Genomic DNA, 24,688 nt, shown 5'->3' with positions numbered 1-24,688 from the left:
CAAAAATGGGCAGACGACCTAAATAGACACTTGTCCAAAGAAGATATACAGATTGCCAACAAACACATGAAAAGCTGCTCAACAGCACAGGTCATTAGAGAAATGCAAATCAAAACTACAATGAGTTATCACCTCACACTAGTCAGAATGGCCATTATCAAAAAATCTACAAACAATGCTGGAGAGGGTGTGGAGAAAAGGGAACCCTCTTGTACTGTTGGTGGGAATGTAAATTGATACAGCCACTGTGGAGAACAGTATGGAGGTTCCTTAAAAAACTAAAAATAGAACTACCATACAACACAGCAGTCCCACTACTGAGCACATACCCTGAGAAAACCGTAATCCAAAAAGAGTCATGTACCACAATGTTCATTGCATCACTATTTAGAATAGCCAGGACATGGAAGCAACCTAAGTATCCATCAACAGATGAATGGGTAAAGAAGATGTGGCACATATATACAGTGGGATATTATTCAGCCATAAAAAGAAACGAAATTGAGTTATTTGTAGTGAGGTGGATGGACCTAGAGTCTGTCATACAGAGTGAAGTAAGTCAGAAAGAGAAAAACAAATACTGTATATTAACACATGTATATGGAATCTGAAGCAAATAAAAAGGTTCTGATGATCCTAGGGGCAGGACAGGAGTAAAGACACAGACATAGAGAATGGACTTGAGGACATGCAGAGGGGGAAGAGTAAGCTGGGATGAAGTGAGAGAGTAGCATGGACATATATACACTACCAAATGTAAAACAGATAGCTAGTGGGAAGCAGCTGCCTAGCACAGGGAGATCAGCTCGGTGCTTTGTGACCACCTAGAGGGGTGGGATAGGCAGGGTGGGAGGGAGACACAAGGGGGAGGGGATATGGGGATATACAGATGCATATAGCTGATTCACTTTGTTATACAGAAGAAACCATCGCAACATTGTAAAGCAATTATACTCCAATAAAGATGTTTAAAAAAAAAGAAAGAACACTAGAAAAATAAATAAATAAATAAATAAAATAAAACAGTGTAGAGATGCCACAAGTGTTCTTAATAAACGTTGGTGTCTCATCAGTAATAAATCTGAAATGAATTTCTTATTTTATTTATGATGTTCACTGTATTGGCAGCAAATAATAATGAAATGGTGGATTTAGGCTTTCAATTAAGAATATTACATAAATAATCATTATACCAAGGAACAGTTAATAAGACTTACAACTGCCTGGTAAGCTTTTTAATTTAAGGCATTTACTACATTTTCTTTTCTTCTTCTTTTTTTAATAAGAAGAATGATTTTATGCCCAAGCATTTAAGTTTTTTTCCATTTGTACGAAAGAAGGAAAATGAACTGTTGAAGTAATTTTGTATTTCAGTTCGGAGCCAAAATTATGGTTTACACTAAAAATTTTAATAAGCGATGAAATCAGTGGGCCCTCATCATTGTTTCACAATATTGACTTCACTCTTTCTAAAAAGTGTAGGGTTAGAGCAACACATCCTTAGCTAGCAAGTGAAACATCATTTTGACTGTTTACATGATTCACTTGTTTAAAATTGATTTAGTTTTTCTTGTTAACCTTTTAGATTTATGATTGACTTGTGGCAGTGTGGAAACAATCATTCATCTAGTGCCCTTCTCACATATAATAAATAGTTTAATAGGCTATTTAAGCACAATCCTTACAGTTGGAAAAATTTAAAGGCAGTGGTAAAAGTTCTCCTCTCCCCCAAAGCAGTGTAAGGAAAATCTTTGATAGTATATCCATAAGGTTCTTTTCAAAATAACATACTTCATAAAATGAGATGGAAAGTTGTAGAAGTTATGCAGAGAATGACCTTAAGGAAAAGACTACATGAAAATGTATAGGAGTCTTAATTTTGTAGGATAGCTAATTGAATTAATGAGATAATTATTTCATTTTGTCTTTGAGTACCCAACTTGAATTTGACCTTTCAAGAATTTTATGCATTAAAAGACAAAGTTTAAATTTGGAGCAGCATTATAAAAATATGAGTGAGGAAATATTCTTCTGGGATAAATTGCTCTCCCTTTTTCTTGGGAGGTGAACTTAGATTCTGCATTTTGAGATCATTTTACTATCTTCCCTTTCTCATTAAAACTTAAAAGAACATAGAATACTCTCCAAATTTGAATTTAGGATTTTGTTGAAGGCAAGGCAGCAGGGAAAGGACCTTATTTTTATTACTGTAGGTTCGTCCTATGAGTGACACTGTCAAAGGTGGCAGTGCTCTGATGGGTCTTCTTACCACCTGACCTGGATGTTTCCTGCTCTCAGCTGGAGCAGTGAGTGGGCTTAGGGAACTGATTAAGACCTATGGAAATCCATAAAAGGCTGCCTGAGAGCTTCTTTTATAAGGATTTATCTTTAGAACTCTTAAGATTTTCAGAGGGATGCAGCATTTTGTGCTAACGGAGAAAGAAGCCTAATTATTGTGGTGAAAATATAATTGTGTTTGTGTGATAAGTTGAACATAGGTTTTGACTTCTCAATAGTGAAGGGAGATAAATGACACTTGGTCAAGCAGGAAGAAAGTTTAAAGGAGTCAGAGACTCGAAGACAATAGATTTTCCAAGTTGATGGCTCTATTCAGCAGTTCCACAGAGGCAGTGAAAATATTCGAGGGTCATTCCTGGAATGGGGTTCCCTTTCTCCCCAAATGTTCGTAAGTAGTAGTAGTAGCCTACCCTGGGGTAAACAGAGGCCTATCTACTGCTGTGTTTCTCTATTGCTCTTCGCTGCCCCCCACCCCGTACTGTATCATTCACACACAGCACACCTCTGTTCAAAATGCCCTTCACAAGGCTCACTGCACACAGGGATTCCCAGGGGGGTGTGGTACATGGGGGCTGTCTCAGGATGCAGAGAGTTAGGCCTTTGTAAACTTTTCTATACTAGGTCATTCTGCCATTTTAATGACTCTCCCCACCTCCTGACCTCTTTCCCGGCACATTGGTAATTTTGACAGTCTTTGGTATAATTTTAAAGAGCATTGATTAGCCTCACTCTGCTTGGGTGTATGACCTCAGTTGCACAACTTATCTTTCCAGAGCCTCAGTTTCTTCCTGTGGAAAATGGGGATGATAATATGTACCTCTGGTAAAGATTTCATGCCATGCTGCCTGTCGTTGGCACATACATCAGCACACGTTGAGCCCCAAATATATATGGAAGTCACATTATAAAATAATAATAATGATATTCACAAATTAGCAGAGCCTATAGCACCTTGAATTGGCGGCCCTGGATTTTAAAATAAATTTATTTATTTATTTTTGGCTGCGTTGGGTCTTCCCTGCTGCACGCAGGCTCTCTCTAGTTGCTGCGAGCAGAGGATACTCTTCGCTGCTGGGTGCGGGCTTCTCATTACGGTGGCTTCTCCCGTTGTTGGGCACGGGCTGTAAGTGCGAGGGCCTCAGTAGTTGTGGCCTGCGGGCTCAGTTATGGCTCGCGGGCTTAGTTGCTCCAGGGCACGTGGGATCCTCCCAGACCAGGGCTCGAACCCATTTCCTCTGCATTGGCAGGTGGATTCTTTAACCACCGCGCCACCAGGGAAGTCCCAACGGCAGCCCTGGATTTTAAAGTGTCTTTTCTACTGCATGCCTTAAACTCTGTCCCTGTTAACTGTTATTTTTATATTATTTATTTATTTATTTATTTTTGTCACCTGTAAGTTTCCATATAAATCAGACTTTTGTCATGAATTTAGGAATAATCAGAGGCGTTTGTTGCTTATAACTTTTCAGTAGCTTCTGAGATTTTTGAATTACCAACAAGTTCTTGAAGTCACTATGTTTGTTTTGCAGGTGTAATTGAGCCCATATTCCTAGATTTAGAAGGTAGGAAGATGGTATAGGTTCATCAGTAGTTTATGGTTAGATCCAGAGATAGCCCACAAAAGACTCATGGGGGAGACAAGGAGAGGAGCATCAGTGGTAGAAGTAGCATCTTGTCACATGCTTCTTGTAGGAAACTGAGCCACATCCGTTTATGAAAACAAGCGCAATTTGTGTATTGAGAGCAATGCTAAGAGAAACCAGGCAACTAGCAAAGAAAGGAAAAATGGAATATTCTTTATCTTTGCCATGGTTTTTGCTTGTTCAGTGGTTGTATTTGTGTTTGTTATAGGGCACCGAATCCCAAAGACCAGACCCAGGAGTTAACCCTCTGACCCTCACAACCACTCCAGCTCTGTCTTTCAGAGATTGAGGTCTGCTTTGTGTGCATGGCCCTTCAATGTTAGCTTTTACCATGTTTGTGAGAATAATTTATCTGTAGATCCCCTTGATGGGACTCTTTTTCTCTTCACTTAAACATAACTCAATAGGAAAACCTGTAGGTTTCCATTAAAAGTCATAGGGGCATTTAAATGTGTTACCCCACTGTTTTATGTAAACATGCAGATCTTGGTGAAGAAGGGGTGAAAATGAGTAAAATCATGATCCCTATTTATAAAACCTCGGCTTAGAAAAAAATGTAGGCAGATTTTTTTTTAACTAGCTTTATTGGTCTAAAAATTTGTTTGTATTTCTATACAGATTTAAAAAGTTGTATTATAAAATAGATAACCCACAAGGACCTACTGTATGGCACAGGGAACTATATATACTCAGTAGTTTGTAATAACCTATAAGGGAAAAGAATCTGAAAAAGACTATATATATAACTGAATCACTGTGCTGTACACCTGAAACTAACACAGCATTGTAAATCAACTATACTTCAATAAGAACAAAATAAAATTATTTTAAAAAGTAAAAAGTTGTATTAGCTCAAAAAGTATTGGCCTTTCTAAAATACTAAGTTGGTCAAGTCCTTGAAAGGCTTTCCTCTGTGGGAAATTATCCCTTAGATTTGTTTCAGTCACCCCCGGCCCTAATCTACCTCCCAGCTAATGTCCTGTGTTCTTCCCGCTCATCCCCTGCAGTCTGGAAGTTCCAAGCTGTGTGAGATTCCTAGATTTACCACGTTTTGCACTTGTCCTCACCCCACTCAGACATCTGCAAATGTCAGTCCCTCTCTCTGCCCGCCTTTGTCAAGATGGCCAGCAAGAGGAATTGCTAGTCTTCTGGCAGCTCTTCTCTCTCAGTACTCACTCTGTTGGCCTCCAAGACTAAGTGACTTCTTATCTGGTGCTTGAAAGCTTCCTATGTGGTGGTCTGCGGGTGTTTATCTCACTTGTACCTTGGCTGTCTCTACTTGGACCTATCCTTATCAACTGTGAGCATCTGTGAAGGATGGAGTGGATTCATTTTCAGTTGTCACTCAGCGATGACTCAATCACTTGGCCAGATTACTCCCCAAAAGGTTACTACAACGTTTGCTTGTTTTCCTTAGAAAACTGAGCCAGACTTAAAATGTAGAGTGGAGGTGAATTATTCGTCCATAACTCTACAACAGTAGCCTATCTTAGTAGAGTTTTTTTTGCCTTTCAGTCTTTTTTCTCTGCATTTTTACTTAGTTGTGAGCATAGTATGTATCTTAAATATCATACGTATTATAATGTTTTTTGTTTGTTTGTTTGTTTTGCTGCTGGCTGATCTTCCTAGTCATCATCTTTAGTGGTTCTTTAAAATTTCACCTAGTAGATATAGCATCATGTGCTTATGCATTTCTTTACCTTTGGATATTTAAGTTTCTTTCCTAATTTTTAATACATATGGCCATAATAATGGTGGATTGTATACAGTTACAAATTAAGAATTCCAGATCAAAATATGAAGTGAGAAGGGTATGCTGGAATCTGAGGACACTGTTACCAGGTTGTATAGGAGATGCTATATGGTCCAGGCTCACAGACTGACCCAGGACAGGGAGCAGAAGCCCATAGACACAGACAGGAGCTCTGGCTATGTTTATAAATGTTTCTTTCTTCCCATTCTTGACCCATCAAGAAACAGTGTGGGGAAGCATAGAAAGGAGCCAAGAATTTGGAGTTAGAAGGTCTTGCTACCACTGAGATCTGTGTCCTTTGTGCTGCTTTGGATCTTAACTGCTCTGAATACTTCTTCATCTGTACAGAGGATGTCTGTGGCCTATGATTCTTATAAGAATAAAATGAAATTCAACAGGGGAAAGTGAAATAGATTTGAGGGATCCTTATTGTGGGCTAGGCACTGGAAATTTTTGGTGCTGTTTCATCAAATCCTTAAAGAAACTCTAAAATAAACTGAAAGAGTAATTCATTCCAAGTGCTGAGATCCAAACCCAGTTCTTCCATCCTCCAGAGACTTGTCCTGAGGCTTCCTAGAGAGACACCATCTCAACAGATGAATCTGTGATCTGAAATAGTGCAGAAGGGCCAATTCCATGGTCTCTATACAAAGGATAGTTCAGAGAAGAAAAGCATTTAGAAAGATATGAACATATTGTGATGTTTATACTATTTTTATTATTGACAAATATTGCATAAAACTATTCAAATCTCTAAGAAATAGTGAATCCAGGTGCCAAAGCCTGACTTCAAGATATGACCTCGGTGTGAGAGAGGCAAAAATAATTGGTTCTGTAGATGGAGAATTAACCAAGACCCCATAAGAGGATGAATGGGAAGGGCATCAGTAAAAGTAGACTTTTGTAAAGAACTGGGCTTGATTACATGCCAGGGGCTCTGGCATTTCTACGGAGATGCAGGTGTTACAGACCTGGAAGAAAGAGGGAGAGGCCGGTAGTTCTGGGAATGTCAGGATGAATCAGAATGAGGCACAACCCAGAGCTGAGAGACTAGCTGGGAGATGTTTACAATCTTTTAAACAAATAGGAAGGGAAACTATTATATTACAGAGGTAAAATTGATGAGCTTTATCCACTTATTGACATATTTCTTCTAAAATACAAGTCAGATTGTGTCAGTCCACTGTAGAGTTAAGAGCATTTGTTTTGGAATCAGTATTCCTGGGTTTGAAGCCCTAGCCATGTGACCTTGGACAAAGTTCCATTAGCTACCTAAGCTTCTTTTTATTCATCTGTGAAATGGGAAGAATAATAGTAGCATTCATGGCATAGGTAGGTTGGGAGGATTAAATGAAATAATGCATGTCAGCGGCTTAACATAGTATGAGGACAGAGGAAGTGCTCAGTGTAGGTTTATTATTATCATGTCACACCCTGCTTAAACATATTCTATTGGTCTTCACTAAGTATTGGGAAATGTTCCAAACCCTTGTAGTCCTCTATGGTCTGGCTCGATTCCACTCCATAATCTCTGTGCCAGAGGTCTAGATGTCTTCAAGAGCCTGTCAGATAAGAAGCAAGTTAGGTGAGGCTATGGCAAACTGGGGACCACATGCTCCATCTAAAGAGGGCACCTGCCACTCACTATGGTAGATCTTTGCTTTATGGGAAGGTGAGCCTAGTGTGGTTACCTTTGAAGAGATGTTAGAAACCTGGACTTCATATGAAACCTCCCAGTTATTAAATGTGAACAACTAAATCAGAATTTTTAACCAACACTCTAAACAAAGCCCGTCTGCAGGCTGGATACGGTTGCCAGCGTGCACCCTCTGTTTCATGCCCTTCCAAGGCCTTGCAGACTGCTTACTTTTCCTTGGAGAGACTTTATTCCTTTGTGCTTTAGTGCTTTGAGACATGCTAGTCACTCTGCCTGGATTGGCCTTGGTTCTTTCTCTCTGGAACTGAATTGTCCTTTTAGACTTGACTCAACCTATTTTCTCGAACTCATCACTTCCTTTTTTTTGTGATGCCGGAGCATTGTAGGGATCATTCTATTTCAGTACTTAAGACATGCGTTTGCTTTTTTATTTAGAAATAATTATTAAGCACCAAAATGCATACCAGATACAGTCATAAACTGGAGTCCCTGCTCCCCTGGTGCCTGTATTCTGGATTGATTTTCATGTATTGGTCCTCCCATGAGAAGGTGAACTCCTTGAGGGCAGGGACCATGTGCTGTTTGTCTGGTTTCCTCAGCAGATACCCAGTGTATTAGTGTCCTCTTGCTGCTGTAACAAATGTCCACAAACCTCATGTCTTAAAACAATACAAACTTATTATTGTACAGTTATAGAGGTCAGAAGCCTGAAATGGGTCTCACTGAACGAAAATCAATGTGTCAGCAGGACTTCATTTCTTCTGGAGGCTCTAGGGGAGAATCTGTTTCCTTCCCTTTCCAGTTTCTAGTGCATTTCTTGGCTCATGGCCCCTTCCTCCATCTTTAAAGGAAGAAGTGTAGCACCTTCAAAACTATCACTATGACTTCCTTTTTTGGTCTCCCTCTTCCACTGATAAGGACCCTTGTGATTACACTGGGCCTACCTGGATACTCCAGGATACTCTCCTGACCTCAAGTTTAGCTGATTAGCAACTGTAATTCCATTTGCAACCTTAATTACCCCTTGCCATATAATGTAATATGTTCTCAGGCTCTGGGGATTAGGACATGGGCATCTTTGGAAAGGACACATTATTCTTCCTACCACAGCTTGGAAGCTGAATAAATGAATAGTGAATGATGAATGAAACTCACAGAGGGTGGGAACCAGTGTTGTGCTAGCCGCAGAAAGGCAGAAAAAGTGGTAAATGTCTCTGCCCTGAAGGAGTTGATGATCAACTGAATCAGGGAGGGGGTGATTGGAGGTCTTCCAAACCTTCCTTCTCAGTTTAAACATCTCTGACTCTTACAAGCTTTCCCTGACATCCCAGATGAAGATTAAGCCCATCGTTTTGTGCTCCCAGTGCACCCTCTTCTTAGGAATACTTCATCACACTTGTGATGCTGGTTCAATAAATGCCTCCCACTTGATTTTATAGGTAATGAGTACGATAAAACATATGTCTTATTTCTCAGTGTGTAGTATTGAGAGGAGTGCCTGGCATATGGTAAGTGTTCAACAGTTTGAGACAATAAAAGAATGAATAAATAAATGAAGAATTAGAGAAAAATTAAGTATTTAAACCACCGACTAGTTCTGCATTGGAGCTTTGTAACCTGGGACCATGGACTTCCTGGCAAAATTGGGAAGGCAAGCATATGTACTTTTTTTTTTTTTTTTTTTTTCCTTTTTTTTTTTTTTTATTAGTTTCTGCTTTATAACAAAGTGAATCAGTCATACATATACATCTGTTCCCACATCCCCTCCCTCATGCATCTCCCTCCCTCCCACCCTCCCCATCCCACCCCTCCAGGTGGTCACAAAGCACCGAGCTGATCTCCCTGTGCTCTGCGGCTGCTTCCCACTATCTATCTACCTTACGTTTGGTAGTGTATATATGTCCATGCCTCTCTTTCCCTTTGTCACAGCTTCCCCTTCCCCTTCCCCATATCCTCAAGTCCATTCTCAAGTAGGTCTGTGTCTTTATTCCCGTTTTACCCCTAGGTTCTTCATGACATTTTTTTTTTTTTTAAATTCCATATATATGTGTTAGCATACGGTATTTGTCTTTCTCTTTCTGACTTACTTCACTCTGTATGACAGACTCTAGGTCTATCCACCTCATTACAAATAGCTCAGTTTCGTTTCTTTTTATGGCTGAGTAATATTCCATTGTATATATGTGCCACATCTTCTTTATCCATTCATCCGATGATGGACACTTAGGTTGTTTCCAGCTCCGGGCTATTGTGAATAGAGCTGCAATGAACATTTTGGTACATGTGTCTTTTTGAATTATGGTTTTCTCAGGGTATATGCCTAGTAGTGGGATTGCTGGGTCATATGGTAGTTCTATTTTTAGTTTTTTAAGGAACCTCCATACTGTTCTCCATAGTGGCTGTACCAATTCACATTCCCACCAGCAGTGCAAGAGTGTTCCCTTTTCTCCACACCCTCTCCAGCATTATTGTTTCTAGATTTCTTGATGATGGCCATTCTGACTGGTGTGAGATGATATCTCATTGTAGTTTTGATTTGCATTTCTCTAATGATTAATGATGTTGAGCATTCTTTCATGTGTTTGTTGGCAGTCTGTATATCTTCTTTGGAGAAATGCCTATTTAAGTCTTCTGCCCATTTTTGGATTGGGTTGTTTGTTTTTTTGCTATTGAGCTGCATGAGCTGTTTATAAATTTTGGAGATTAATCCTTTGTCAGTTGCTTCATTTGCAAATATTTTCTCCCATTCTGAGGGTTGTCTTTTGGTCTTGTTTATGGTTTCCTTTGCTGTGCAAAAGCTTTGAAGTTTCATTAGGTCCCATTTGTTTATCTTTGTTTTTAGTTCCATTTCTCTAGGAGGTGGGTCCAAAAGGATCTTGCTGTGATTTATGTCATAGAGTGTTCTACCTATGTTTTCCTCTAAGAGTTTGATAGTTTCTGGCCTTACATTTAGGTCTTTAATCCATTTTGAGCTTATTTTTGTGTATGGTGTTAGGGAATGATCTAATCTCATACTTTTACATGTCCCTGTCCAGTTTTCCCAGCACCACTTATTGAAGAGGCTGTCCTTTCTCCACTGTACATTCCTGCCTCCTTTATCAAAGATAAGTTGGCCATATGTGCGTGGGTTTATCTCTGGGCTTTCTATCCTGATCCACTGATCTTTCTGTTTTTATGCCAGTACCACACTGTCTTAATTACTGTAGCTTTGTAGTATAGTCTGAAGTCAGGCAGCCTGATTCCTCCAGCTCCGTTTTTCGTTCTCAAGATTGCTTTGGCTATTCGGGGTCTTTTGTTTTTCCAAACAAATTTTGAAATTTTTTGTTCTACTTCTGTGAAAAATGCCAGTGGTAGTTTGATAGGGATTGCATTGAATCTGTAGATTGCTTTGGGTAGTAGAGTCATTTTCACAATATTGATTCTTCCAATCCAGGAGCATGGTATATCTCTCCATCTATTTGTATCCTCTTTAATTTCTTTCATCAGTGTCTTATAATTTTCTGCATACAGGTCTTTTGTCTCCTTAGGTAGGTTTATTCCTAGATATTTTATTCTTTTTGTTGCAATGGTAAATGGGAGTGTTTTCTTGATTTCATTTTCAGATTTTTCATCATTAGTGTACAGGAATGCCAGAGATTTCTGTGCATTAATTTTGTATCCTGCTACTTTACCAAATTCATTGATTAGCTCTAGTAGTTTTTCGGTAGCATCTTTAGGATTCTCTATGTATAGTATCATGTCATCTGCAAACAGTGACAGCTTTACTTCTTCTTTTCCAATTTGGATTCCTTTTATTTCCTTTTCTTCTCTGATTGCTGTGGCTAAAACTTCCAAAACTATGTTGAATAAGAGTGGTGAGAGTGGGCAGCCTTGTCTTGTTCCTGATCTTAGTGGAAATGGTTTCAGTTTTTCACCGTTGAGGACAATGTTGGCTGTGGGTTTGTCATATATGGCCTTTATTATGTTGAGGAAAGTTCCCTCTATGCCTACTTTCTGCAGGGTTTTTATCATAAATGGGTGTTGAATTTTGTCGAAAGCTTTCTCTGCATCTATTGAGATGATCATATGGTTTTTCTCCTTCAACTTGTTAATATGGTGTATCACATTGATTGATTTGCGTATACTGAAGAATCCTTGCATTCCTGGAATAAACCCCACTTGATCATGGTGTATGATCCTTTTAATGTGCTGTTGGATTCTGTTTGCTAGTATTTTGTTGAGGATTTTTGCATCTATGTTCATCAGTGATATTGGCCTGTAGTTTTCTTTCTTTGTGACATCCTTGCCTGGTTTTGGTATCAAGGTGATGGTGGCCTCGTAGAATGAGTTTGGGAGTGTTCCTTCCTCTGATATTGTTTGGAAGAGTTTGAGAAGGATGGGTGTTAGCTCTTCTCTAAATGTTTGATAGAATTCGCCTGTGAAGCCATCTGGTCCTGGGCTTTTGTTTGATGGAAGATTTTTAATCACAGTTTCAATTTCAGTGCTTGTGATTGGTCTATTCATATTTTCTATTTCTTCCGGAGTCAGTCTTGGTAGGTTGTGCATTTCTAAGAATTTGTCCATTTCTTCCAGGTTGTCCATTTTATTGGCATAGAGTTGCTTATAGTAATCTCTCATGATCTTTTGTATTTCTGCAGTGTCAGTTGTTACTTCTCCTTTTTCATTTCTAATTCTACTGATTTGAGTCTTCTCCCTTCTTTTCTTGATGAGTCTGGCTAATGGTTTATCAATTTTGTTTATCTTCTCAAAGAACCAGCTTTTAGTTTGGTTGATCTTTGCTATCGTTTCCTTCATTTCTTTTTCATTTATTTCTGATCTGATCTTTATGATTTGTTTCCTTCTGCTAACTTTGGGGGTTTTTTGTTCTTCTTTCTCTAATTGCTTTAGGTGCAGGGTCAGGTTGTTTACTCGAAATGTTTCCTGTTTCTTAAGGTGGGATTGTATTGCTATAAACTTCCCCCTTAGAACTGCTTTTGCTGCGTCCCATAGGTTTTGGGTCGTCGTGTCTCCATTGTCATTTGTTTCTAAGTATTTCTTAATTTCCTCTTTGATTTCTTCAGTGATCACTTCATTATTGAGTAGTGTATTGTTTAGCCTCCATGTGTTTGTATTTTTTACAGATCTTTTCCTGTAATTGATGTCTAGTCTCATAGCATTGTGGTCGGAAAAGATACTTGATACAATTTCAATTTTCTTAAATTTACCAAGGCTTGATTTGTGACCCAAGATATGATCTATCCTGGAGAATGTTCCATGAGCACTTGAGAAAAATGTGTATTCTGTTGTTTTTGGGTGGAATGTCCTATAAATATCAATTAAGTCCATCTTGTTTAATGTATCATTTAAAGCTTGTGTTTCCTTATTTATTTTCATTTTGGATGATCTGTCCATTGGTGAAAGTGGGGTGTTAAAGTCCCCTACTATGATTGTGTTACTGTCGATTTCCCCTTTTATGGCTGTTAGTATTTGCCTTATGTATTGAGGTGCTCCTATGTTGGGTGCATAAATATTTACAATTGTTATATCTTCTTCTTGGATCGATCCCTTTATCGTTATGTAGTGTCCTTCTTTGTCTCTTCTAATAGTCTTTATTTTAAAGTCTATTTTGTCTGATATAAGAATTGCTACTCCAGCTTTCTTTTGATTTCCATTTGCATGGAATATCTTTTTCCATCCCCTTACTTTCAATCTGTATGTGTCTCTAGGTCTGAAGTGGGTCTCTTGTAGACAGCATATATATGGGTCTTGTTTTTGTATCCATTCAGCCACTCTGTGTCTTTTGGTGGGAGCATTTAGTCCATTTACATTTAAGGTAATTATTGATATGTATGTTCCTATTCCCATTTCCTTAATGGCTTTGGGTTCGTTATTGTAGGTATAGTCCTTCTGTTGTGTTTCTTGCCTAGAGAAGTTCCTTTAGCATTTGTTGTAAAGCTGGTTTGGTGGTGCTGAACTCTCTCAGCTTTTGCTTGTCTGTAAAGGTTTTAATTTCTCCATCAAATCTGAATGAGATCCTTGCTGGGTAGAGTAATCTTGGTTGCAGGTTTCTCTCCTTCATCACTTTAATTATGTCCTGCCATTCCCTTCTGGCTTGTAGAGTTTCTGCTGAGAGATCAGCTGTTAACCTGATGGGGATTCCCTTGTGTGTTATTTGTTGTTTTTCCCTTGCTGCTTTTAATATGATTTCTTTGTGTTTAATTTTTGACAGTTTGATTAATATGTGTCTTGGCGTATTTCTTCTTGGATTTATTCTGTATGGGACTCTCTGTGCCTCCTGGACTTGATTAACTATTTCCTTTCCCATATTAGGGAAGTTTTCAACTATAATCTCTTCAAATATTTTCTCAGTCCCTTTCTTTTTCTCTTCTTCTTCTGGAACCCCTATAATTCGAATGTTGGTGCGTTTAATGTTGTCCCAGAGGTCTCTGAGACTGTCCTCTGTTCTTTTCATTCTTTTTTCTTTATTTTTCTCTGCATCAGTTATTTCCACTCTTTTATCTTCCACCTCACTTATCCGTTCTTCTGCCTCAGTTATTCTGCTATTGATCCCATCTAGAGTATTTTTCATTTCATTTATTGTGTTTTTAATCGATGCTTGATTCATCTTTAGTTCTTCTAGGTCCTTGTTAACTGTTTCTTGCATATTGTCTATTCTATTTCCAAGATTTTGGATCTGGGAAATAGAATCTTGGATCAGCTTTACTATCATTATTCTGAATTCTTTTTCAGGTAGACTGCCTATTACCTCTTCATTTGTTAGGTCTGGTAGGTTTTTATCTTGCTCCTTCACCTGCTGTGTGTTTTTCTGCTTTCTCATTTTGCTTATGTTACTGTGTTTGGGGTCTCCTTTTTGCAGGCTGCAGATTCGTAGTTCCCGTTGTTTTTGGTGTCTGTCCCCCGTGGCTAAGGTTGTTTCAGTAGGTTGTGTAGGCTTCCTGGTGGGGGGGACTAATGCCTGTGTTCTGGTGGTTGAAGCTCGATCTTGTCTTTCTGGTGGACAGGTCCACGTCTGGTGGTGTGTTTTGGGGTGCCTGTGGCCTTATTATGTTTTTAGGTATCCTCTCTGCTAATGGGTGGGGTTGTGTTCCTGCCTTGCTATTTGCTTGGCATAGGGTGACCAGCACTGTAGCTTGCTGGTCGTTGACTGAAGCTGGGTGCTGGTGTTGAGATGGAGATCCCTGGGAGATTTTCGCTGCTTGATATTATGTGGAGCTGGGAGGTCTCTTGTGGACCCGTGTCCTGAGGTTGGCTCTCCCACTTCAGAGGCACAGCACTAACTCCTGGCTGCAGCACCAAGAGCCTTTCATCCACCCGGCTCAGAATAACAGTGAGAAAAAGTAGAAAGAAAGAATTAGTAGAAGAAAGAAAGAGAGATTGAAAGAAAGGAAGAAGGGAAGTAAGGAAGGAAGGAAGGAAGAAAGAAAGAAAGGAGGGAGGGAGGAAGGATGGAAAGAAAGGAAAGAAAGGAGGGAGGGAGGGAGGAATGAAAGCAAAAGGAAGAGTGAATGGAAGAAGAGAGGGAGGGAGGGAGGAAGGAAAGAAAGAAAGAAAGACAGGAGGGAGGGAGGGAGGGAGGAAGGAAAGAAAAAGAAAGTCGAAAGAAGAAGGGTGGGAGGGAGGGAGGGATAGAGGAAAGAAAAAGAAAGAAGGAAAGGAGGAGCGGAGGGAGGGAGGAAGGGAAGGGAGGAAAAAAAGAAAGAGCAGGTAAAGTAAAATAGAATAAAGTATGAAATATAGTAGCGTTATTAAAATTAAAAAGTAATTATTGAAAAAAAACACGGACCGAAAGAACCCTGGGACATATGGTGGAAGCAAAGCTATACAGAGAGAATCTTACACAGAAGATTACACATACACATTCACAAAAAGAGAGCAGGGGGAAAAATCAAAAATCTTGCTCTCCAAGTCCACCTCCTCGATTTGGGATAATTCGTTGTAAAAAGAGGAAAAGGGCGAAAAGTCTGAAATCTTGCTAAGTCCACCTCCTTAATTTGAGATAATTCGTTGTAAAAAGAGGAAAAAAAAGGGGGGGAAAGTCTTAAATCTTGTCCTCAAGGTCCACTTCCTCAATTTGGGATGATTCGCTGTCCATTCATGCACTCCACAGACGCAGGGCACATCAAATGGACCGTGGAGCTTATTCCGCTGCCTCGGAGGCTGCACAGAGAGATTTCCCTGTCTCTGCTCTCACAGCTCCCGGGTCTCAGCCTTGGACCTGGCCCCGCCTCTGCGCGTAGGTCGCCGGAGGGCGTCCGTTCTTCGCTCAGACAGGACGGGTTTAAAGGAGCCGCTGATTCGGGGGCTCTGGCTCACTCAGGCAGAGGGGAGGGAGGGGAATGCCCTCTCCTCGCGCACCAGGCAACAAAAGGGAAAAAAGTCTCTTGCCTCTCCGGTAGCTCCAGACCCTTTCCCCGGACTCCCTCCGGGCTAGCACTAACCCCTTCAGGGTCTCTTCCTGCCGCCAGCCCCAGACCTCTCCCTGCGCTCCGACTGAAAGCCGATACCCGAGCCTCAGCTCCCAGCCCCGCCCGCCCTGGCGGCCGAGCAGACAAGTCTCTCTGGCTGGTGTGTGCCTGAGGGCACCGATCCTCTGTGCCAAAATCTCTCTGCTTTGCCCTCCACACCCCTGTTGCTGTGCTCTCCTCCGCTACTCCGAAGCTTTCCCCCTCCGCCACCTGCAGTCTCCGCCCTCGAAGGGGCTTGTAGTGTGTAGAAACCTTCCCTCCTTCACGGCTCCCTCCCACTGGTGCAGGTCCCGTCCATATCCTATTGTCTCAGTTTATTCTTTTTTTCTTTTGACCTACCCAGGTATGTGGGGAGTTTCTTGCCTTTTGGGGGGTCTGAGGTCTTCTGTCAGCGTTCAGTAGGTGTTCTGTTGGAGTTGTTCCACGTGTAGATGAATTTCTGATGTATCTGTGGGGAGGAAGGTGATCTCCGCGTCTTACTCTTCCGCCATCTTCCTCCGGCTCAGATCTGAAGTCTGGATGGGGAGGACTTGAAATTTAGGGCCACTGTCCAGACAGCGGGGCTTCCTTGCAGCTTTGAGGATTCAGGATAGTTGGACTTCTTCTACGGTGACTCAGGGCTCCAAAGGTGAGTGTCCTCATTAATGACACAGAAGCTGCATCACCTTGGAAGTCATGCTCTGTCACTTTTGATGTCTTCTGTTGGCTATAATTGAGCCACAAGGCTCCCCAGCTTCAAGGGAGGGAATTAGCCTCTACCTCCTGACAGAAGGATGGCAAAGCTCTGAGGCAGGTCGCAAATGTCACGGTGCCTTGTGTGAGCAGAGTGCCCTGCAAGTTGACGTCTGGTCAGGAGAGCCGGGGAGAAGCTACCACTGAGTTGCGGGTGAGAGGCTAGAGATCTGTACTTTTTTTTTCCCAGTGGGGAGCAAAGAGCATTTATCAGATTCTCAGTGGAGTCCATGACCAAAAAAAGGTTAAGAAGCTCTCTAAATGTGCAGAGTTCAGAGATGAGATAATTTGGCCATGGTACAGAGAAGGAGGATATTGTCATGGAAAAGACAGATGGAATTCTCTGTACAGCTAATGGGGCTTTTTGTATCTTTTCTCCCCTCTAGGAGAAGAGAGTGTGCTGCCTCTTCTGACACAGGAATCTAATTCCAAAGCTCGGAGGGGTATTTTAAGAAGAGCTGTCTTTTCTGAGGACCAGAGAAAGGCTCTGGAGAAAATGTTTCAGAAGCAGAAATATATCAGCAAAACAGACCGAAAGAAACTTGCCGTCAACTTGGGACTAAAGGAATCACAGGTACTAATGAGCAGGAAGATATCTACTGCTCCTGATTTCTGAAGGAATCCAATGATATCCATTCATTTGGTAACTACTTGTTGTAGTAGGCATAGCACTGGACCCTGAAGCATTATTGAAATGACTTTCATAATTTTTTAGTGGGTGGAAATATATGTCACAATTCCTATTCGGAAATCGGTCCCTTTGTTGAAGAGGTCTAGGTTTTTGCCTGATTAATTCTTCCCAAATGAAGAGAAAAGCGAAGGCTTGTGGCACTTACATCATTACATTGTTTGCTCTGTTTTCAGAGAAACAGGTTACATAATTGCCTTCAAAAGCAGGAACCAATTTTCCTGTCTTTTTCTTCATTTCCAGTCCAAAATCAAGGCATGAATGAGTGACTCATAAATACCTCTTAATAGATTTCATTATTTTGCACTGTGGGCTTATGTCAAGTACAGTCAAGTAGTTTCACATTTGCAACCTTTACAAACCTTTCTTGTACAATGATATTTCATATAATTTTGAAAGAGACTTTCTGGCCTTTTGGGAAGTGCAGCATACTCCATTTAAAGATTGGCCTACTTATAAATAATTAACAGTATAAGGCACTAGCATTTTCCTATTTAATCCTTCTTATAATCACCATATGAAATATCCCCATTTTCTAGATGAGGAAATGTAGAGAGGTAAACAGAGGTCCAGTGTCACAAAGTGAAGCTGCTTTGGAACTGGGCTCCCACCCCAGGCAACCTGACTCTGGAGTTTGCATTCTCTTTAACCTGGAGCCACCATGTACAGTTGTGCAGGATGTTCACTGCACAAGGGCATTTGGCTAAGAGGGATGGCAGCAACTGAAATGCAGCAGGTACTCTGCTTGTCAAACTGACTTTCCAGGTGCAAGGCTCCTTCCACCTGGAATTTTTGAATCAGCATAAAGGCACTGAAGGGCTAGCAGAGGCTCTGTGTTAACCACCATGCTCTACTGTACTTCCCTCAATACAAATGACCTGGTTTCTAACTTTGGATATTATTAAACTAGTTATTTTTGAATGAAACCCTTCTTAACCTTGCTTCCTTTCCCTAGGGAAGTGATCTGTCCCCCTGTCCCCCGACTTTTTATAGTCGTAGGAAGCACGAGGTGTGGTAGAGGATAATTGGCCTAGATCAGCCAGTCTGTGTTTTCCTCATGTGTGGGACTAATGAGCCCATAACCTTAATTAACTGCTCTGTGCCTCAGTTTCTCACTTTAAAAACAGGGACAAATATAGGAATTCTGTCTATGTCACAGAGCAATTTTGTGTCTATGACAGACAAATCAATAGGTATATCTTGGTGGTCTATTGTGTGTAAGACACTGTGCTAGGTAAGAGGGAATATTGATAAATACTGATTAAGATAAATAACACTCTTGGACCCCAGGAATTTATACAACCAACTGGGAAAACAAAACAGAAGCTCATGAACAGTTAGATAACAATATAAGACATTAATGTAGGAAACCGCCCCTGGTAGGTTAGATATACTACCAAATAAAGGAGCTAGATCAGTGGTTCTCCTAGAACTTATGTATCTCTTTGGAGCCTTACACTAATCCCCATCTCTGGAAAGGATGATCATAGGACTGGTTCCTATACCCCTGGGGAGTCTAGTGATGGGAGTTACCTGATCCTCAGAGGAATTGCTGGGCCTGAGAGAGGGTCACGTCGGGGGCTCAGTGGGCCTGGCCTGCATCGCATTGCTATGGATAAGACACACCAGAGTCAGAGGGGAGAAAGTGTGCAGGTTTGGGAGGCTGGGGGCTTCTGGTTGAGTTGGAACTTGAGGTAGGTGTTAAAAGATCAAAAGTGGCTAGGATTGATCTGACAGTGCTCTGAGAAAGTGTGAAAATCCGTGATAGTACATAGCATCTTCTTTAAAATGAACTGTTGAAAAGGGAATGCAGCAAGCCTATTAAGGAATATTTATGAGGGCATGACCATAATATTTCCACTCTGAGATAACAAACTGTTTCCATATTTGTATGTTATCTCCCAGTTGTTATCCATAGGCACATAGTTTTACATAGTCGATTGTATCATTTTTAAAATTCAAGTGCCTCAGGAATGAATGCTTTTTACCTTATTGAATTTGGCGAACAGCTCGGAAGTAATTTAACGTTTTCTTATTTGCATGTACACTATATCTAATTACACAGTTACTACATGGTATTTATTACGGTAAATTCAAACAAGAGGGAGATTGGTAAAGTTAAAAATGAAAACATATCTGTTCCCTTTCCAATCCAACTCCCTGGTTACTACTGTCATTTATATATGGCTCTTGTTTGAGTTTATTGACATATCATGTATTATTTTATAAATAAACGTATATGTGTGTCATATATGCACAAACATATAAAAACGCAGATACTCCCATAATGACTACTATGTGCCCTTACATTTGATGTTATTTACAGATAATAAAAGTAGCTACTTTTGCTATTTCTGTTTTACAAATGAAGAAGCTGAGACCTAGAATCATGTATATAATTTTAAATAAAAATGGCATCACACTGCATATATTTTAACATCTTTTGAAGGACAATACAAATCACTTGTGTAACCAGCACAATGTCCAGATAGGACATTACCACCGGGCCAGGAGCCCCCTGCGTGCCCCCTCCCGGTCACTACCTTCTCCTTAATAACTTTGAACAGCATAGATTAGTTTTGCCTGTTTTTGTGCTTTATATAGATAGGATCACTCAGTACATTTTCTTTGGTATATGGCTTCTTTCACTTACCATATGCTTGCGAGATTCATCCATATGGCTGTGTTGTAACAGTAGCTCATTTACATTCATTGCTGTGTAGTATTACATGGTATACCAGGGTTTATCCATTCTAATGGTGGGTGTTTGGATTGTTCCCATTTTTGGGCTATTATGATTAATGCTGCTTACAATGAGTATTGTTTGGCACTTTGCTTTTTTTTCTCCCACTCAAATGTCATGGGATACATCCTTCCATGTCTGCATACACATTTACTTCATTCTTTTTTAGTGAGTGTCTCAGAGCAGACCATTACATGGATATACTGTAATTCACTTAGCCATTCTCAGCTTTGTTACTTCCTAGTTTTTACTGTTGCCTATCTTTATGCACTTTAAAAATAATTCTGTAAGATAGGGAACTAGGAGTTGGATTTATAAGTTAAAGTTTATGTACATTTTAAGTTGTGATCAATTTTAAAATTCCTTTCCAAATATTGTATCAAGATATTGAATTATATCAATTATATCAATTATATCAATTTGAATTATATCAAATTTTACTCTTACTAATAAACAGTCCTTTTTTTGCAATCCCTCCCCTATTTAAATTTTTGAAAATGTTGCCAACCTCATGGGCAGTTGTATTTGTTATTTTTTTCCTAATTATCAGAACTCAGGAATCTTTTAATCACTTTACTGGTCATTTTTCATCTGAATTTAACCTTTTCATGGCTGCACCATTTTTTTTCTATTGTCTTTTTGTTGATAGATATGCAGCAATTACTTTGGCTGTTAATCAGAATATTTGGAATATTATGGTTTGTAACATTTTCCTGTTAACAGCTGCCACAAAAATCCCCTCCAAGTTTGTGGCTTTTTTTTATTGTGGTAAAATACACATAACATAAAACTTACCATTTTAACCTTTTTAAAGTGTACGATTCAGTGTCATTAAGTACATTCACCTTGTTATGCAGCTGTCACCACCATCCCTTCTCCAGAACTTTTTTCATTTCTCGAAACTGAAACTCTGCACCCGTTAAACAATGACTCCCCATTCCTCCCTCCCCCCCAGGCATCAGGCAACCACCATTCTACTTTCTGCCTCTGTGAATTTGACTACTCCAGGCACCTCATACGAGTGGAATCATACTGTATTTGTCCTTTTGTGACTGGAATATCGCACGAGGCATAATGTCTTCAAGTTTCATCCATGGTGTAACATGCGTCAGAATTTCCTTCCTTTTTAAGACTGAATAATATTCAATTGTATGTATATACCACATTTTGTTTATTCATTCATCCATCAATGGACACTTGGGTTGCTTCCACCTTTTGACTAATATGAATAATGCTACTGTGAGCATTGTGTGTACAAATATCTCCTTGAGTCCCTGCTTTTAATTCTTTTGGGTAGTTTGTGGCTTTTTTCATATGCTTGTGGCATCTTTATTTGTACAAAAATTTCTCTTTTTTTAATGTAGTCAGATCTAGTTTTCCCTTTGTAGCCTTATTTTTTTATGTCATGCTTAAGAAAACATTCATCTCCCCAAGACTGTAATGATCATCTCTTATATTTTCTTCTAGAATTTTTATAGTTTTGTATTTATGTTTAGCTGTTTAATCCATCTGGAATTTGTTTTTATATTTGTTGAGAGGTAGAAATTTTATTTTATGATTTTTCCCAAATATGTACATTTGTCCCAATACCACTGATTATGAAGAAACTCCTTTCATGATTTTTTTAAATTGAGATATTACTCAAAAAATTTCTAGATATACAGAAAAGCTAAGAGGAGAATAAAATAATTAATGTGATGAGAAAGACAAAAATCACTAATGGCAACAAATAACTGTCTTGGTGAAAACCCATTAGAAATAGTTGGCAGGCATTCTGGGAGTAAATGCCTACTGCAAATAATAAATGAGTTTGTGAACAGAAGCAAATGCTCTGCTATGTATGCATTAGGACTGGTTTCTTGTGAAAAGCCTGAGTCACAGGATTACAACTGAGATGGCAGTCTTTCGGACTCAGCTGTCTGTGGTAGGTTTCTTTTGTAGCCATTTTGGACATTGCCCATCACGTTGAAAGAATGAAAGAATTGTTTTGCCAATCTGGAAAGACCATCTCAGGTAGAATTTTTTACTTCATTGGGAGAAATATCTGGTTGGTACACTTTAATAATTACTTCTTTAGGTAAAAATTTTCCAGGTTTTGTTTTAAAAATAGAAAGCTAGTAAAAAAGGGTGCAATGTAATGCACAGGAAAGCAATGTGATTGGCTTTTAAGCTATCAGGAAACCAGTTGTGAAGTTTCCTGCTCAGGCACAGTTGACTACACAGTCAGAGGGAGGTTAGTAGTAAAGAGAGACTCAAGTGGGGTGGGGGAAGGTATGGCTCAAATTAGAAACTACCATCATAAGCACTTTTAGGTTAATTACAATCAATTGTTATTTATTGAGCCTAATTCTTCGAGTTTGATAAATCCTGGAAGTACTCGAACTTGGAAATTGTATAAAGCTTGCAATTTATCCAAGCATTATAAAATGTAATCTTTTTTTTTTTTCTTGCGGTACGCGGCCTCTCACTGTCGTGGCCTCTCCCGTTGCGGAGCACAGGCTCCGATGCGCAGGCTCAGCGGCCATGCCTCACAGGCCCAGCCGCTCCCCTGCACGTGGGATCTTCCCAGACTGGGGCACGAACCCGTGTCCCCTGCATCGGCAAGTGGACTCTCAACCACTGCACCACCAGGGAAGCCCATAAAATGTAATCTTAATTTAGTCTCCAGAAGTTTCTGATGAGGTCTGAATGTTTATAAGAGCCTCAGCGCTGGAGTGGGACTGTCACGGATTCTAGTCTAAATGCTTCTATTTTACTAGCTATGTGACCTTGAACTGGTTCATTGCGTTGAACCTCAGTTTTCTTATGTGTGAAATAAGGACTTCTTGCAGTCATTGTGAGGATCAAATTGTAAAATCCACGATGAGTGCCTGGCCTGACACCTGGCACAAAATAAACAGTCAGATGCCATTACTAGTCAATAACATTTCCTTTGGATAAATAATTTAGCACAGACTAAATGAGGTTTTAAAATATCAAAGAGAGTTAAATCAGTCTTGAAAGATGTCTGACTTTCAGGATGTCAGCAGCTTACCACAGTTGTTTTGTTTCATAAGTGTGTGGAGATGCTTTACTAAAATAATTTCTCAGATATTTCTGAAGTAAAAAGCCACAAGGACTTTGCTAGGCTGGCTCTCAGGATAAGGTATTCTATGGATGGCACAGTGGAAGAAATTACAGTTTAAAATGCTGAAGTGAAGTAACGTGATGTAAGTGATCGTTTTGTCCAATTACTTTATCAATAGGTGAAAATCTGGTTTCAGAACAGAAGGATGAAATGGCGGAATTCCAAAGAAAAGGAAGTGCTTTCCAACAGGTGTATCCAAGAAGTAGTCCTTCAAGAGGACCCCCTCTCACGATCTGCTCTGGGTTTCCCTTCTCCATGTCCTTCACTCTGGGAAATCTCCCAACAGCACTCGAGTCCAAGATGGAGGGAGAATTCACCAGAACCTTCAGAGAGACTAATCCTGGAGAGTCCAGGGGCATTGGCCCCAGAAGCAAAGTCACTGCAAGGTGCCTTGTATTTGTGTTCTGAAGAGGATGCCAGAGACAAGGGTGTACTTACTGGCTCAGTGTGAATGGAAGCATTCTGCCACGTTAACATAAAGAACAGTTAACTATTAATGTTTGGACTCTTAAGCCTGCTAGCTTGTGTCTCATCAGTGCCTAAAACCTAACACCTTTGGAGTGAAGCATGGACTAATGTTTTAGGAAACCCTCTCCAGTGTTCTCTTATTTGGGTCCTAGACTCAGACTTAATTTGTAAGTGGAACAGAATCTCCCAGAAAGTACGATGGAACTGAAAAGAATGAGAATAATGGTCAGCTCAGTCCTTGCTCTGAATATGTGTATATATGCGTGTGTCTCTATGTGTATATATATAAATATTCATTAAAATACATCAGTAGAAATTAGTTTCTCTCTAAATAGTGCATTGAGCAAATTCACTTCCTTTTATATGAAGAAAAACCAACGATGACTGAATGTTTTTTTTTTTTTTTTTTGCGATACGCGGGCCTCTCACTGTTGTGGCCTCTCCCGTTGCGGAGCACAGGCTCCAGACGCGCAGGCTCAGCGGCCATGGCTCACAGGCCCAGCCGCTCCGCAGCATGTGGGATCTTCCCGGACCGGGCACGAACCCATGTCCCCTGCATCGCCAGGCGGACTCTCAACCACTGCGCCACCAGGGAAGCCCTTACTGAATGTTTTTAATTTTTTGAAAATTATGTGAAATTTGGACTTCAGTACAAATTTTCATATCAAAAGAACATTTTAAAAAAACTCTACTTTCTGGTTTCTTTCAGTATCCAGATGTAAATGATTTTTAACAACTCAGCTCAGCGATCCTAATCAAATGAGCCACTATTAGATACATGCACTGAAAGTATGTATTTAAAATTAATCCAACAAGCAACTAGAAGAATTTCTGAATGTAACTGTTAGTATCTTTAATTTCCAAGGCTCTGGACTTTATCAGGCCATCAGTGAGGGAGGGACCCATTTAACTAATGATTATCATTTGATCTCTTTTCTGTAAGGATGGGTCTTTATCGGGGTCTGCCAAATAAAATGCCTTTAAGGGCCTGTCAGGTAAATAGAGGGCATGACTCACCTAAAGATATTTGAGTTTAATAATTTTTAAATATTGTGTTGGCCAAATAAAACATCTGTGCCAAGCAGTTTGTGACCTCCAACCAAGACTTAAAGAA

General features: G+C 39.9%; 1 protein-coding gene across 1 annotated transcript in view; it reads left to right on the top strand.

The window, feature by feature from the left end:
- Positions 1-23,557, top strand: part of DBX2 (developing brain homeobox 2) — a gene marked incomplete at both ends in the record, with an annotated part of 47,067 nt that extends 23,510 nt beyond the window's left edge. The window contains 2 exons of the mRNA XM_079714347.1: positions 16,935-17,122; positions 23,225-23,557. Coding sequence (XP_079570473.1) covers positions 16,935-17,122; positions 23,225-23,557 — 521 coding nt within the window. The remainder of the gene's footprint in view (positions 1-16,934; positions 17,123-23,224) is intronic.
- Positions 23,558-24,688: the final 1,131 nt, after the last annotated feature.

The sequence above is a fragment of the Hyperoodon ampullatus genome (assembly GCF_949752795.1).
Source record: "Hyperoodon ampullatus genome assembly, chromosome: 11".
Lineage (NCBI taxonomy): Eukaryota > Metazoa > Chordata > Mammalia > Artiodactyla > Ziphiidae > Hyperoodon > Hyperoodon ampullatus.
This window is presented reverse-complemented; position numbering and strand designations above follow the sequence as displayed.